Source organism: Austrofundulus limnaeus, unplaced genomic scaffold (genome assembly GCF_001266775.1).
Source record: "Austrofundulus limnaeus strain Quisiro unplaced genomic scaffold, Austrofundulus_limnaeus-1.0 Scaffold325, whole genome shotgun sequence".
NCBI lineage: Eukaryota > Metazoa > Chordata > Actinopteri > Cyprinodontiformes > Rivulidae > Austrofundulus > Austrofundulus limnaeus.
Genome location: NW_013952727.1, coordinates 104483 through 122294, shown reverse-complemented (window position 1 = coordinate 122294; position 17812 = coordinate 104483). Strand labels below are relative to the sequence as shown.

Genomic DNA, 17812 nt, shown 5'->3' with positions numbered 1-17812 from the left:
GAGCAGAAAAGAAGAAAGAGTGATAACAAGGTTGATATTTGGGCATACAGGACTTAATTTGACACTTTTTGCAATACAAAAACATAATACAGGGAAATGTGATTACTGTGGACAAAATGAAACCATAGAACATGTTATAAAAGAATGTCAGAAGTACAAGCAAGAGAGACAATTTATGATAAAACAGTTCAGAAACATTAAGGAAAGGTTTGACATAATAGATCTATTACAAAAGAATTTAAGGAGCAAACATATACAAAACATGACACGATTTTTGAAAAAGACAAAATTTTTTAACATGATTTGAGTTGATATTATTTATTTATTTATTTATTTATTTATTTATTTATTTATTTATTCATTTATTCCTTTATTCATTTATTTATTTTTAATAGGTAGATTTGAAAATGTAAAAAGAAATACAATAATTTTAGTAGTATACAATTCATCTTGAATCACACTCCATACCAGTAGGTGACGGTAATGCACACCTTCAGTTTATTGCCAACCGCCATTAAACACCACAAGAAGAAGAAGAATGTGTCATAGGCCTCGTGAAATTTCCGAGGCGTCCTGAACGCGTCAGCAGTGGTTCAGTGAAGATGGCGAACTGTAGACGTGTTCCCTTGTTTCTAGTTCTCTTCTGCAGCTTATCGCATGTACACCAACTTCGAGCTGAAAACAACATTATCTCCAAACTAGGAATTAATGCTGAAAGGGCTCAGAACCTGGGCGGAGGTCCGGGAGCCGCAGCGGCGAACCCAGGCACTGCTGATCGCATCCAGCCTGCTGCGGCCTCGCTGACTCGGAGGCGTCCTGCCGGCTGGAAGCTGTCTGAGGAGGCGGTGTGCAGAGAGGACCTTACCCGGCTGTGCCCCAAACATTCCTGGAACAACAACTTGGCGGTACTGGAGTGTCTGCAGGACAAGAAAGAGGTAAATAGATTCCCGTTGTTTCTGTTCAGATCCGGGGTGTGCCTGTTAACCACCCACTGTTAGCCACGTTAGCTGCTACACCGTATTTTCAGAACGTCATACGAACTGCCGCACAAAAAATCTGCAATTAAGAAACTATTGTCATTGTGATTATTATACTGAGTTTAGAACCAGGGTAAGTGCCGATTTTAAAATATTAAGTTGCAATGATCAATTCGGCAGGAAGCAGAGCCAAAACTGTCAGCTGTCTTCATTACAACTTAAATCTGTTTGTCTTAGGAGGCGAAACAACGTTGACCATTTTAAAACGAATAGTTTTAAAAATTATATATACTATCAGCAAAGCGTGGCTTTAAAGCTTCCTTTTTATTATTTTAATGTCAGTGAAAAGTAGATGATTCAGGAAGTTGGGAGTCGTTGCAGCAAGACGTTCATCTGAATCAACTTTTAGCAAAAGTCGGTGTCTTTCAGGCATCAGGTGTTACTGGTTCTGTAATCTGTTAAACATAATTGATTTAGATTAAAGCAGGTAAACCTGGATTCTGCTTAAGCTCAGTTTGGGGTAAACCTTAAGTATTTTTGGTTAAACATGTCTCAGCTCAGTGTTTTCTTTAAGGACACGCTGATCCTGAATTCCTTTGGGTCACTTTATAATATGTTTAACATCCGAGCTCTGCTGAGCTGTGGTCCAACCTAACTGCAGGTTTACAGCAGGCTGGTTCTGTGTTTGGACCTGGTTCTGTGCCCGGACACGAACCTCCGTCTGCAGCACCAGGACGGCTGGGTTTTTGTGTTTCAGCACCGGTTTTAGTAAGATGTTTAATGAATTAGGGTCAGAGCCTTTCTGATTATCTGGTCCATTTGTCATGTTAAAGATCTGTTTCCGATCAGAACAGAGCTCAGAGTGATGATAGCATGTGATGTTTTCTAAAACCCCTTTCTTCCTGACACACAGACAGCAGCTGCAGGACTTTTATCATTAATCCGAGCTCTAATCAGCTCCTTTCAGTGCTTGTTTGGAAACGACCTTCAGTTTGAAGGTTATTTTATTTTCAGTGGACGGAGTTTACACTTTCCACCAGTTGGTAAACTTTATACCAACTCTGGTTCAGATTACTTTCAGGTTTTTAGACGTGGTTTGTGGACCTTTGGTTTTGTTCAGGGTTTTGTTTGGGCTTTAGATGGAGCTTCAGCCAGAATCTTTTCCACTGTTGGAGCCTAGTGGAGACACACAATTGCAGCCGAATTGTGAAGAAAATTAGCTGATTTTGAGTCGCAGCCTCGCTGCTGAACGTGTAATTACCAAGAAGTGGAAAAAAACATATCTGTAATCAGTTCTTTTGTCTTCTGAGCTGCAGTTAAAACCAACATCAGCTACATGACGATGAAGGGCAGATAATATTCCTCCACAGAAAAGTTCCTTCTTACAGCTGCTCCAGCTTTCGTTCCTCTGATTTTTATTCCTAAAAACCACACAGACAGCCCATGCAGCTAACTCTGTTCTCTCCAGACAGTTAAAAACTTTCCTAAGGATCCAAACTGACCAGCCGATCACCAATCAGGGCCGGTCAGGCCGAACGTTGGCCAGTACCGGTCACGAGTTGTTTCCCTGGTGCATCTCTAATAATAACTGTAGCTAAAAATAAGTCATAACGATAACGAACGATGATAACTATAAGAGTGTGGCTCAGCCTACTGAGGGACTGGTTTTACACTCAACCTGGTTTGGGCTCCTGTATTAAACTGTTGGTCCAGTTGAAGTCATCAGTCCTGCATCCCAACAGACAATCAGAATCCAGATCACAGTTCCTACTTAGTTTGGAAAACACCTCAATTTGCTTTTAGTATTTTCCTGATCTTACAAAAGGGCAGAAAGTAAGTGGAGTGTGGCAGAACGTGTGCACAATAAAAAGCTGCTGTTCTAAAAGTAAAGGCTGAACATTTCTTAAAGGAATGCATGAGAAATGACAGAGTTGTGGCTGTTTCGGTCTAACCTCGTAAATATAGTTATGTGCAGTCTCATGATTTTGCAAGAGAATGACTCTGCTACGACCGCGACAAATTTTATCTCCGTGTTCGTAAAATTGACAGTTACAATCACGTTTATGTTTGCTGAGGTTGCATCTTGAATTTGGTTGACCCTAAAAGTTAATCAAAGTTGTAGATGTTCATCAATGATTGCTTTTTGAGAGTTTCACTAAATTCAGTTCAGTGCTTCGTGGGATATTTTAGTAGCAGCCAAACACGCAGACACGAGCTGAGCAACAAACTTTAGTGTGTCAGTAAAACCTCAAACAGAATTTTCATATTTATCCTAGAATAAAGACGCTCTGTTCAAATGTTTTAAACCAGCCTTAATTTAGTGTTACTTTGTTTCCAAAACCAGACATTTTGTAATGAAATTGTATTAAATGTAGTGATCATGAAAACATTTGTGCAGTTCTGTATTTAAAGTTTCTGTTTACATTATAACAGTGATTTCCAATCCTTGTCCTCAAGAGCCCCTATCCAGCATGTTTTACTTGTTTCCCTGCTATTCAGCAGGTCTTCAGAAGATTATTCATTCAAACCAGGTGTGACTCATATCAGGGAACCGTCTAAACATGCAGGAAAGGAGTCCTTGAGGACCAGGACTGAGAACCACTGCATTATAAGATGCATCATAAACGTCACAATTAAATGTTTTCTGTATAAATGCACATTATTTGCCCTATTGCCCCACTCTGAATGTAGGGAGCATTAAGTTGCTCTGGCCATAAATCAGCCACTGTTTATTTATTTTACTCTAAATCAGAACATGGTTTTACAAGAATAAACCTCAACATTATTTCCTGCTGTCCATCTGCCTCATATCTCACAAAACATAATGAATTAACTCAGTTTAGATTTGTCAACTTTTTATTTAGACTAAATACAAAGTTGCTGTGCAACACTATTGTTGTTCCCTCTGTAATAAATCTGTTGTTCAGTCCTGTGAGCGAGCAGTTCTACACTGTTGTCATCACTTTATCACACTATTGAGCCACAGCGCACATGGTGCTCGGCGGCACAGAGGTGCATCATGGGCCGGGCTGACTTTAAACCACTTCGCCACCTCGGTCTATTCAGAGATGGTCCTGGACTGAGGTGTCTTGTGAAAGATCCTTGTTTTTGTCTGAGTTGACATGAAGGCATTGCTGAGTTGCACTACACTGATCAATCAACTTTGAAACAAACATTTCATTACCTGAAAATAAAGGTTTTAATGTTGTTAGCAGCGTGAGAAAATCCTTCAGTGACCTTTCAGGGCTACTAGAAGTGTAGGATTAGCAGTAAACCAGTATTTCTTGGGTTTTTTTTTTTGTTAACCTTTATTTATCCAGGAAAACCCCACTGAGATCACAGATCTCTTTTGACTGAGTGTTTGTGTTTAGTGTGCCCAATAATGAACAGACACACACTGTGCTGTATTGAGTTGTGCTTTTAATATGTAACGTGTGGTTCTCTCTCAATCACTTTCCCTCAGCAGTAGCAGTAGAAATGCTGCACAGCATTAAATCCTGCTAAATGTCTGTGCAAACAGGAATGCTCTACTGCTTCAGGAATGTTTGGCCTGCCAGGTGTTGAGTAAAAGGCTTTGAGAGTTGGAGTAGAAATTTACTTAACGACATATTCGCAACATTTTTCTTATTTGATTTAAAGAGTGCATGGTGCAGCGATGTTATGTGAGCCTTCATTTGTTTTAAAAGCCTATCAGTGCATGTTCCAGAACAGCCACAGCAGTTCAACACCAAACTGAGTTGTGTCAAATCTCTGCAGAGCAACTTTTAACAACCATTTCTTTTGTCTTTTCAGGAAACTGAGATCGCTACTGAGTGCAACCACGTAAGTGTCTTGGCATCAAAACACCACTTTACTCCGTCAGTCCAGTCAGTCTGTCCAGTCAGTCAGTCCAGTCAGTCATTCCAGTCAGTCAGTCCAGTCAGTCAATTAATCAATCAATTAATCAATCAATCAATTAATCAATTATCTTAAATTTGTTTCGGAGTTGGGTCGCAGGGCCTACAGCTTGAGCAGAAAGGCCCAGACCTCTCTTTCCACATCCAACTGTTCCAGCTCCTCTGGGAGAATTCTAAGGTTCCCTGGCCAGCTGAGAGACACGGTCTCACCAGTGTGTTCTCCCAGTTGAACATGCCCGGAAAACCCTCCTAGCAATGCATTCAGGGGACATCCTCTTGATGTGGAAAAGCACACGGAACAACCCTGCATCCACCTCGACAGTGGAGCAGCAGAACATGGGCCACTCAGACTCACTGTCTGCTGTCTTTGCTGGGATGTGGTTGAAGCTTTCTTGGAGGTGGGAGTTAAAGATCTGCCAGGCATTCCCAGAAAACTCTCACTACATGTTTGGATATTCTGGGTCTGGCATCTTCTCCTGCCACATGATCCAACTCACCAACTGACAAGCTTTGCTCCTTTTTTCACCTTATGTAAACATAAAGGCTGTAGCAATACACTAATCTCACGATACAATACGATATTTGATATTCAGCGAACGATACGATTCGATTTTCTGAACGATTTTAGAGGGACAGAGTGATTTTGGTGACATTTTACGACTGTTCCATAGACTTGGATTGAATTAATTGAACTGAAAACTGATTAAAAGAACCAACTACACAAAACCTGCTCTGATTGGACAGAGACCTAGTCTGCAGCTGGACAAAATTAATCAAAGATGTGGTGAGACAATTAGTTTTCTTTAATTGAAACAGTGCAAACTGTAGCTTACAAGCCTAAATATTTGGTTCCATCCAGGTAACTTTGGCCAATAAAGAGCAAATTAGCCCAAATCTTCAGGATTTGTTGTTTATGATGAGAGTAATCAACACAGTTAAAGACTTGGAGGTAAATTATTTTGTTCCCATGTTACAGAGGGGGAACACATTATTTTTACAGATTTTCACAGGGGAACTGAATTTCGCACAACACCCCCTAAGCTCGAGGCGATAGACGCATGCCTGCCTGCCTGCCTTCTGTAACGTCACGGCTGACTACAGTCAGAAAAAGAGCGCCCCGGATGAGACGCTTCAATTTGGCTTAAAATACAGACATTCTTACTAATAAGGGACTGTTGGTAACCTTACCTCAGCTTAGAAGGCAGAGGGTGTCGATCTTTTCTGCTCATATTCAGCTATCGGTGCATGAAGCTAATGTTTACTCACAATGCTAATGCTACGTTACTCTCTGGCTCCTTAGGAGTAGAGGAGCAAAATAGCTGGCTCGCTGCTGCCAAATAACGGTCAGAGGCTGAACTACAACATAAAAATGAACCGTTGGCAGGAAAGTTGACATTTTAAACCTTAATTAAAAATTGATACAGTATTGGGAAATGAAATATCGATAAATATCTGTGTATCGATATTTTCCTACACCCCTAGTAAACATATGGCTGGAGATCAGATGACACGACTACAACGTTAATCATTGATTTGAGGCCTAGGGTGTCCTGGTTCTCTATGCTCTTATGGACACCCTTGCGTTTGAACATAGTGTTTGTGACGAACAAACTTTGTCTAGCATAGAAGTCTAACTGCTAAGGTTTAGATCAGGGGGCCTGTTTCTTCTAATCACACCCTTCAGGTTAAACCGTCATTACCCACATGCTTTGAGGTGAACCCAACTATAGTTAGTTGGTACCTCATAAGCTCAGGCTTCTTCTTCACCAGAAACATGACATGTTCCACGACACCATGCACCCAACTCATATGGCCCCTCCTGCAGGAGGTGGGCTCACAGGAAGGGTGAACCATGTAACTAAAAAACTATAAGTATTTTTGAGTCAGACAAGATAAATGTCTCATTTGTTCCTGTGAGACTACTGGAATAATCTGACAAAGAAAGTTTCCATTCTGGCTTTAACTTCTGTGTTTTTGTTGGAGGTTCAGATAAAGATTTTTTTTTTGTCTGACCTCATCAAAGGACTGTAGGTCACCCCTGTAATCACCTGAAACTCTATCCTCATTTACACTTTTTGTTCTGGGCTGCAATTAATTTCTTTTTCAGATTCTGTGGAATTTGTGAAGGTTTTTTTTTTTAAATCCCTTTTTTATTTTATTTATTTATTTTTTTAAGAAAGAGATGTTCTTGTGTGCTGCATACAGCCCAGGGGCAACCAGTTGATCGAAATGAAAACATTCAAACTGAACAGCGAATGAACTCTAATAAATGTTGATTTAGATAGAAATCTAGTTTTTAGCCTGTCACAGTTAAATATTTGTTCAGTTTTGATCTCTAAGATCAGTGTGAGACTCATGATGAAGGATCTGTCTAACTCATGTTTGATCTTTCCTCCAGCTGCTGTGGAACTACAAGCTGAACCTGACCACCGACCCAAAGTTTGAGTCTGTAGCTGTGGAGGTCTGCAAGACGACAATCCCTGAGGTCAGAAGCTAAAACCAAATTTAAACTCAGCAGTTTCTAGAAACTTCAGTGTCAGTGACCGTAAGAGTGTCAGACTGAAGTTTAAAGATGTTCAGGAGAAAATAAACATTTGATTTCTAACCATTTGATGTGGAATTATGTTACTGGTTTAGGTATTCTAATAACTATTTTAGTAACGCATCAAATGTTTAGAGTTATTGTTCTGTTGTATCAAACACACAGAGTCTCTCAGGAACCTCACAGAACCAGTGGAACTGGTCATGTCCTGTTGTGATGGCCACACATGACTTCAGTGTCAGAACCAGCAGACAGGTCAGGTAGCCAGTCTGTGACCCCGGCTCTTATCTTGATCTGGTCCAACCTGTCAGAGCGGTCTCAGTTTATTTTGACATAAACGGTTTACAACACTTAACATGATGTTGTGGTCAAAAGTTCACATCCATCGTGAGCATAAATGTGTTTATTTCAGGCATTCGTTTCCTAATTTTAATTGTTTATTTTCCTGGGTGAAATATTTATACAATTTCAAAGTTTCTTTTTTAAGCAAGAATTGAATGAACAGGATTGAATTTACTGTGGATTATTTGTTTTTAAATCATACAGGCCTTGATGAAAACATTAGGGATGGGACTGGATAAAAAACATAATGGAGTTAATTACAGGCCTGTTAAAATGACTTATTTTGATTCTGAACCCCATCGTTTGGTCTGTGGGGTCTGATTGGACTGTCCACCTGCAGACAGCAGGAACCCATCGTTCTGCAGGCAGGACGACTGTAGCATTAACTTCAATAGTGGTGCTTGCTTTTTATGTCTAAATGATACCTTAAGTTTGACGTACTGTTGTGATGAGGAAACGTCTTCAGGTACTATGTTCTCTCTCTGTTACCACTTGGATGTTTTTTTTAATATCCTGCCAAACCAACAAAGCAGAACATTCTTCTTGTTCACGTTAGCTTTTAACAAAACGTCTGAGCACCTGATGCATTTCTGCCACAGCGTTGGATTGTACCTGTGCTCCATAAAGTGTACAATTCACTGAGTTCTTTTTTTTTACGCATTATTTTATCTGTAATTAATAGAGGTGCAACAATACAGAAAATTCACAATTCGGTTCGGTTCAGTATTTTTTCGATACAAAAATAAGAAATGTCCATGCCCTTTTTAACCTGTAATTTATTTAAATTATTACCATTTATTTAACCTCAAAAGTACAGTTTTTTTAAATTAAATGTTGCTGAAACAGCAAGTTTCTCAGTGGATCTGCGCTCGACAGTGCAACCTAGGTGGAGTAGTCGAACACGGATCCACTGATCCTTTAACACAGAGCATCTTCAGAAGACAAGTTGATAAAATAAATTTAAAAAATCTGTATTGTTCGATACAAGTGTGTATTGAACCTAAAGCACTGTTCGATACGGGTACATGTATTGTTGCACCCCTAGTAATTAACATTATGGAGTCCCAGCCCGAGTATGCATACAGTACATCAGGACTATTAAACTGGCGGCCTGCGAGTGACCAAAGTTCAGCCTGCCAATTGCTTCATTCACCTCTTAACCCCAAACCCCCGGTTTTCTACTTTAATTACTCTAAGTTCTTTTAGTTAGACGTAGACATGTTTGGTATATACAGAACCGTCAGAATCTTGGCTAGAAGCTGGTAAAAACCATTTCTATGAACACTCAAGACAGATAAAATTACAAGCAGTTGAAGATAAAACTATGAAAGTGAAAATAAAATTGGTTTAAATATTTGGCAAGTCAGAGATATTAAATATTATTTGTGTCAAATTGGAGGCATAAAGTTGTTGTTTTTATTTTTGATAATGTGTAATTATCACTACTTTTATAGGGTTCTGTATGTTGTATTCATGATTAAATGCTGCAAAATAAACTAATTCAAAGGTAACATATTTTTGTAATACTTGTTTTATTTACATAATGACTTTAATTGCTGGATGTTCAGCCCCTCAGCTGTTGACCGACAGTAACTGTGGCCCCCAGAGCAGATTAGTTGAATAGCCCTGCAGTACATTCACTGCAAAGTAGTTTCTCACCTGCCTTCAAGAGTTGGAGACTTGTTGGCAAACCGCATTCCTGAATATCCAACGTTTGCAGGGTTTTTAATTTCTTGACTTTAGTCTCGAATGACTGCAGTTTTATAATTTGAATTTTGAACAGGTTAAAAAAAATAGAAAATTAGTCACAGAGTTGTGGTTGTCTCTCAAACCTGCCTCAGATTTGTTCCTGACGTGTCCAACCTGCCTCGAGCACTAGAGCTGTGTTTTGACTTCGCATTGGAATATTTCTCTTATAGAAAACATTCCAGGTGGCTCAGTTGGTAGAGCTGATACCTCTCAGCAAGAAGGTCGCTGGATCAAATCCCGGCCTGGGGACCTTTCTGGGTAGAGTTTGCATGTTGTCTCCGAGCACTCCGGCTTCCTCCCACAGACCAAAAACATGACTGTTAGGTTAACTGATAACTCTAAACTGTCCCTAGGTTTGAGTGAGAGAGTGAATGGTGGTTTGTCTCGTTTGTCTCTATGTGTGTCTCTGTGATGGACTTGCGACCTGTCCAAGGTGTACCCTGCCCCTCGCACTGTGACTGCTGGATATGGGCACCAGTGACCCTGAAAGGAAGAAGCAGGTATAGATGATGGATGGATAGAAAATATTCCAGGTCTAAAATTATGCTGATTCATGATTAAAAACTAGTTTAAACTTGATGTTTTTAACTTGTTCTGTGCCATGCTGTTTATCCATCATCCTTGGTGGCTCTGCTGCACGTTCTCACAGCTTCACTTGGTTGCAGAGAGGGGTGCACTGATAAAAACAGCCAGCCGATTTACAGATCAGAGATCAGCTAGTTCATGGATAAGGTCTTTGAAAAAGGTCGGCTTCTCATCTACCTCCACAAAGGTCTGAAAATCAGCCACTGTTCCATTTTGCTCTGCTGTGAGCTCTACCTAATGTCTAGTTAAAATAACTTTGTATTGTTTCAAGGGTATTGTTCATTGTTGGTCAATAAAATCTGATTGGAACATTGAAGGTGTATTGTGACCCTTTAACGTCTGTCAGTTATTTAGAAAATCTATATCGACCAAACCATTTTAAAGCTCGATGATTGGCCAGAAAACTACATTCAGTGCACCGCTATTGGCAAACACTCAGAATTTAGACTGAAACTGAAAAATGACATGTTTTTTCACAGTTTCTAGTCAGGCTTGAGTCTCCAACTCCAGCAGCTGCTGCCCGCTGAGATCCTAAATCTTAATAAGTCGCTCTGAAAGTTCTTGAATGCCTTTTCTTGACTAAATCAAGTCCATGTTAAATAAGACATTCATAGTTTAAACCAACAGGCTGCAGACAGTTTGAAATAGATTGTCTCAGGTTTATTAAAAAAAATAAAACATCAAAGAATATGGTATGTTGTTGAACCTGTTGAAATGAGTGTTAATGATTTACAGATATTGGATCAATTTATGTCTTCATGTAGTCCACTGTCTGAACCAGAACTTTGAGGTGTTTCTGTCTCTGCTCAGATTAAAGAATGTGCTGCGGAGGAGTTGGGAAAAGGCTACCTGGTGTCCTGTTTGGTGGAACATCGTGGCAACATCAGCGACTACCAGTGCAACCAGTATATCACCAAGATGACTAGCATCATCTTCAGTGACTACCGACTGATCTGTGGCTTCATGAAGAAGTGTCTTGCAGACATCAACGCCCTGAAGTGTGGAAACATCATCACTGGACAGAAGGTGAGCAACAGGCCTGTCACAGATGGATCTGGCTTCACATGAAGACCAGCTGCTTTTTATCTTAGTTAAGGACTCCATCAATCAGTTTATATTCCTGTGACATTTACAAACACCAAACAATGAATAAGAAAAATCTAAAAAGATAAGAGTAATAAAACAAGATAGTAAAATCAAGTTGTCAAGGTTTACTGAAGACATATGTCAGTGAGGAGGTCTTTATCAGTGCCTTCAAGTTGATTAAACCTTGGACCAACCTTGGAACATTTAAAAGCCTCTGGTTTTTTGACCTCCGTGTTCTACATGAAGGATGTGGTTTTAAAAGATCCTGGACTGAGCACACATGGGATAGGATGCATTTCTCCAGGAATGTGATTATAATGTATAACTACTCGTTGAAATAGTTGTCAGAATCTTGTCCTCTGAAACATTTTTTATTTTGTAAAACTCTTATAAATGTAAAGATGTGTCTGCCAGGACTGACTGAGGGAAGCCTCACCATCAGACATTATGCTACGTTCACACCGAACGCGTTTTGAGCAGCAAAAGTTCCGATTTTTGAACTCGATCGTCGGCTGCTTTCGCCGTACCGCATGCACGGAAACCGCTATCTTCCGCTTCCTCACGTGCCGCACTAAACGGACTAGACGCTCCGCGAGACACCTAGAGGCGCGTCCACCATAGACTTTGCACGTAAACCGGCCGCTTCTGCAGCTCAAAACACGTTTGGTGTGAACGTAGCATTGAAGTCTGAGTCTTTCAAGAAGCTGTATGTTAATAAAGAGAAGCTACAGAACGTTTAAGGAAATGATAGTTGACCTACAGAGTGGCTAATATTAGAGTCTAAGTGTCAGCTGCTCTTAAACAGCTGGAAGAAAGGTTGCTCAACAAAAGTGAACCTTTTCTCATCGTGAGAGCATGGTAATCGAGCATAGCTAGCGGCTAGCTAGCATGCAAGCTAAGATGGCAAAGCCCTCTGCAGTGGTGTTGGTGGTGATGATGAGTTCTGGAGCTCAAGATTGCTGGAGTTGAATTCTATCATTTCCACTCCTAGAATTTTCTTCTTCACCAAATTCTTGAGTAAAGGGGCAGTCTGAAGACTCTTTAATTTCATAAAGGAAAGGGAAAATGACTTTTGAATATCCCATCACATGGCTGCCATCATGAAAGCTGCCTAAACAAAAGGTTGTCCTGTGACTTCTGACTCACCTTGTATGTCTCTGTCTTGTACCTCAAAATACCATGAATGCTTTGGTTTTACACAGAATGCTTTTTTTTTACTTGAATCAGTCAGTTTACTCCCGTTTAAATACTAACAGAATCACAAGTGACTGAGACTATGCAGTACATATTTATATGTATATACTATGAGATGTACTGTAGAAGACAGTACTCTGATAACAGAAAGCTCTGCCTTTAGTTCTACTGTTGCTGTAACTGTGACTGTGTGTTTCTGTGTGCAGGATGTCCACTCTCAGGGGGAGGTGATCTCCTGTCTGGAGAAAGGTTTAGTTCGTGAAGCTGAGGAGCAGCCTGGTGCTCACCACATCAAGGATGACTGTAAAAAGGCCATCATGAGAGTAGCAGAGCTCTCTTCTGACGACTTCCACCTCGACCGCTACCTGTACTTTGCCTGCAGAGACGACCGAGAACGCTTTTGTGAAAACGTGAGGATCATAAGATGCATTTTGTGTCTTCAGTTCTTGACTTGATAAATTGTATGTTGTTGGCTAAAGCGTCACTCACAACCCACCGTAGGAGCTGCTACAGGGAGTGTTCAGGTAAAAATTTGATCCAGCTGTGCTTAATGCTGTCACGTCACTTTAGTCCTGCAGAAGTTCTCAGACTGACTTTGAAGACTTTCAGTCCTGCACATGCAAAATCCATGGGTCTAATGAAAAATCCAGCAAGCATCCCATACATACTTCAAACCAAACCTAAACCAAATGAGGCGTTTTTTGAATCATAACTTTGTGATGATAGTAAGACATGCAATAGGTGCTAAAACATGATAAAACTTCATCTGGTGGGTTGTGAGCTTGGCCAAAACTCTTGATCAAAGTACTGGTTGTTTGACATATTTTTTTTGTTTAAACAGAGTGTTAATCTATAGATGTGAATGGCTGCTGAAATCTGCTGAAGAAGCTAACATTAAGATGTTATCGCTAAAAGAAGCAGAATATACGCTAACATCAAAGGAACACAAGCTAAAAGCAGCAGGGCAGTTCCAGAAACCAATGCCTAAGATATAATGAGAAAAAAGCGGTAGTTAAAATTGTTGCATCAGTTGTTAAAAGCTGCAAAACAGTAGCAAAAATAGGAAAACAGTTGTAAAAGTTAGAGCAACAGCTAAAATGAGCAAAACAATTGCTAAAGTTACCTAAAAATATGCTTAAGCTAACATTATCAACACAACAGTTAGTATTGAGTTCTTTATTCAGCAGAACAGTAGCTGAAATCAGCAAAAAGGGTGTTAATGAAAATAATTGCAATAAAAACTCTTAACTTTAAAAGTAGCAAACTGTTACTTGTGCTAAAAGGGGCATAATAAAAGCTAAAAGACAAAAATAGAGCAAGTACATGGAATATACTTTACAACAAATAAAAATCAGCACTCTATTCTTAATTGAGCTGTACAATTTGATGCAATTGGTAAAAGCAATAAAAATAATAATAATAATAATGGTGGAAATAATACATATTATACCTCAAATGTAACTGAGGACTTGATGTTCTTCACAGGTTTTAATATGAACAACACATGGTTCACTGTTCCATTGTTTCTGTAAGATAATCTCAGTTAAATCGTGTGTTTGGATCCAGATGGCAGCAGATCTGACGGTTCATTCTTTTTTTTTTCTTTTCTTTTTCCAGACTTTAGCCGGAGAGGGCCGAGTTTACAAATGTCTGTTCAATCACAAGTTTGAGGAGGCCATGTCTGAGAGGGTGAGAGCTGTTTACTTCATCTTCAGAGTGTTTTAATTTTTCAACACAACTGTTCTTTCTCATCTGTTAACCTTAGCTTCATTATACTTGTCACTTTTTGTGATCCAATGCTATTTTACATATTTACTTTATGCAGAGATGAACGGAAGTCCGTCTTTTGTTCTTAACAGAAGCTTTGACTAGACTGTCTGTAATGATGTTTAAACCAGGTGAATGTTTGAGCATCTAGACATTAAAGTGTTATCTTCCATCCAAGGATCTGAGACAGCTACAAAGTGTTCAACAACCTTGATTGGACTGTTTGTTGGTGCGTTGTTGCTCAGTTGTTGTACTTACGGGAGATAAGAAAACAACTGAGTTATGTTGCAGTCAAGGTTATTCAGCAGGGTTCTGCTGACTTGTAAAGCTTGGATTATACTTCAGTAAGACGTGAGACAGCAGGTTTGAGATTGCGTAATTTTGGACTTTTTTTTCCTGAGCGAGTATAAACGAGCTAAAGACACGGCGGACTCTAAATTATCATAGATCCTCCCTCTGCCCTCCCACAGCTCATATAAGTACATAAACAGCCATGAAGATGGCTGGATATTGTGCTTTTCTAGCTCTATTAACAATTAGCTTCATGAAAAAAATCTTTTTAAACAAAATAAGCTGCAGAAGGCAGAGCGGATCAGAGTTCTGCTCCTCAGGGCTGCTAGAGAGCTGTGGTGTTCCTCGTGAACAAACGCACCTACAAAGTTCAAACCAATCACACGCTCTGAGCCGCATGGTCCTCATCTCACAGTTCTGACTTTTCTGCACAAGATGGCCGTCACCGGGGGATAGCAGCGGAGAGCAGACGAAGTTGCGCACTTTTTTGTCACTCAGCAGGGGGAAAGGCGTCTCAAAGTATAAACCAAGCTTAAGAGACTAAGTGCTAAGTGAGACAATTGATAATCCAACTGTCTTTTATTGAAATCCAAAAGAATTTCTTTGAGGGATCCTTGATTCTAATGTAAAAGGAGGAGATGGAGATGTTGCTTCATCGTCTCCTGAAAGCACAAAAAGATGTCTGCAGTTGGTCTCGAACTCATTTGGTCTATTGAGGCTGACCTTATCTAAAATAACCTAACGTACATCAACATCCTGTCTGAGGTTAATAAAACCTTGACGAAAAATCTCCATCTTTTAATTGTAGTCTGGTTGCAGATCCAGAGCTCCCCAGTCCAGGGCTCCAGACTAACTTTTTGCACTGGTTGCACCGGTGCACCTAACATTTTTTTCTTAGGCGCACCAGCACAAAAGTTAGGTGCACCCAAATTTTCAACCATGTCGCATTTAACATCAGAGTTTTACAGGTTATTTTTTTAAATCACTGTTCATTAAGGCAACATTAACTCGAAAATAATTAGTTAACATTTACTCGAAAAATAATTAGTTAACAATCTAGTAAACATGAAGTTCTTTATTTGAACCAGAATTGTAGATCTATAACTTACTGAAAAGTATTTAAAGTGATTCTATAAAATTTTAAGGTGGCCCCTCAGATGGACAACTCCTGTAGTTTGGCCCTATGGATCTTTGGCCTTGTATAAACCAGAATGATGAACAGAGAATATTGATTAATATCAGAAATATTACTGATATTTATTAAAAGATTGTGCAGATTTAAAAAAAAAAACACATAAAAGTCTGCAATTTCATTAGCATTAATTGAATCTTATTATATTATTTCACTTAAATATCTAATGTCTAGTTTTATCCCCCTGAGACCCAGAAGAACCTATTTCAGATACTTGGAATGTAACTGTGGTGAAACTGATTAAGTGTAAAAGCGGCCTGCCGTACAGGTGAGCTTCCTCATGCTGCTGAAATGATCTGCTGCTCACAGAGCAGAACTCAAGTGTTTAGCAAGATGGACTTAAGAGCGAGCAACCATCCACATCTTCTTTTCTTCTCCACAGTTAACAAGAAAAACAAGTTTTTCAGACTCCGATCTGGGTTAAAAACAAACAAAACTACGGTTGTTTCGCTATGCGCATGCACACGTGTGTGTGTACAGATTTTTGCTTCATGGTGGGGACAATTATTGACCATTTCCCTGGTACACACAGCCTGGTGAGGTTAGGGTTTGGGTCAGGTGTGTAGTCTACCTGGGAGGTTGTGTTTGGCTGTAGGATTGACAAGAAAATGAATGGAAGCCAATGCAAAGTCCCCATGAAGATAGAACAACAAACGTGTGTGTGTGTGTGTGTGTGTGTACAGGTTTTTCCTACAACGTGTGGACAATTTCCCTAAAAAAAGATGCCTCGTGGGGACCGAAGTGAATCGTGGGGACCACTGCCAGGTCCCCACGGGTCCAAATGCAAATTACAGGCGTGGGGTTAGGTTTAGGACCAAGGTTTATGTTTGTTTTAGGGTCAGATAGGTACATGTGAGGTTAATTTTAGAGTATATGGTCAGGGTTAGGCTATAAAGTCAAAAAAACATGAATGGAAGTCAATGGAAGGTCCCCACGGGGTCAAGAAACAAACGTGTGTGTGTGTGTGGGTGCGCTGGAGGTGTGGAGCGGAGCCGCCAGCAGAGCGCAGTGTTATTAGGAGAGATGGAGACTGTCCGCGGGCGACTGTTATGGTTGATACTGCATGATTCACTTTTTTAAGGAACATGGAAACTTTTAGTTGCAGCGGGCGACCGCTCCCCCTCCCCCTCGAACGATTGGTCGCACCAGTGCGACCAGACATTGTCTTTAGTTGCACTATTAGGAAATCAGGTCGCATTTGCGACCAAATTGGTCGCACTCTAGAGCCCTGCAGTCTGTCCTTAAGACTGAGCGCAGCCACTCTACAAAGGAAGATCATTTCAGCCACTTGTTTCTAGGATCCTGTTCCTCCAGTCACAATCCAAACATCATGACCTTAGGTGACGGTCGCAACGTAGACGGGCCAGAAAATCCAGAGCTTTGCTTTTTGACTTAACTCGTTCTTTGCCACAACTGACCAAAGCAACACTCTCATTACTGAGAACGAGTCCCAGATCAACTGATCAGTCTCTCATTTTATCCTACTGAAAAATATAGCATGTTCATTTACTCCAGTGTGTGTTGAAGACAAGGAAGCAAGTACAGGATTTAAACTTGAGTAAAGCCATACAAATACCAATGCTGGGGCCATTCACAGACTTTATTCTGCAGAATGGCCACAAACATTTTCTTCTGGGAATGGTCACTCCTCTAGGGGCGATCTGTCACATCTATTGGCTGTTCTCCCTACCATGTGACCAGCAACCCATAGATAAACCATCCTACCAGCTGAATGACACATGCTGCGTGTTGAGCGTCATTTGAGGCTTGTGTTAACTAAACATTATCACAATTTAATTTTAAAAATAAGTAATCACTCAAAATTGATTATAAAAACATTTCAGAATCACCTAGAAAAACAAACCCTTATGTGTAGTAGGAATGCGAGATATAAACGATATACGGTAGAAACGATATAAATTTGTCCTATGATAGAGATCTGTAGTCTACCAGCCAACCGCGCAATTATTTTTGATGATGTAACCGGCTGGAATCAAAACAGAGGAAGCCAGAAGCAGCCTGGCTGAGAGCGCAAATTAGGAGGGGGAAAAACATAACTTATCCGGACCTGGTTCGGACGTGTGAAAATGAACGCCGAACTGTTTACATATTTACGTGACGGCGCGTCCTCCGGCCGACCGACCACACTGCCTGCTGCGGGAGGAGCGCGCGCCGCGGCATGTGTGAAGGG

The 17812-nt window shown here is 40.3% G+C and overlaps 1 protein-coding gene across 1 annotated transcript in view; it reads left to right on the top strand.

Moving 5' to 3' along the window:
* Positions 1-464: 464 nt before the first annotated feature.
* Positions 465-17812, top strand: part of LOC106527441 (Golgi apparatus protein 1) — a gene marked incomplete in the record, with an annotated part of 50689 nt that continues 33341 nt past the window's right edge. Inside the window, 6 exon segments of the mRNA XM_014022328.1 lie at positions 465-935; positions 4770-4799; positions 7272-7358; positions 10902-11117; positions 12578-12781; positions 13989-14060. Of these exon segments, the coding sequence (XP_013877782.1) occupies positions 603-935; positions 4770-4799; positions 7272-7358; positions 10902-11117; positions 12578-12781; positions 13989-14060 (942 nt within the window).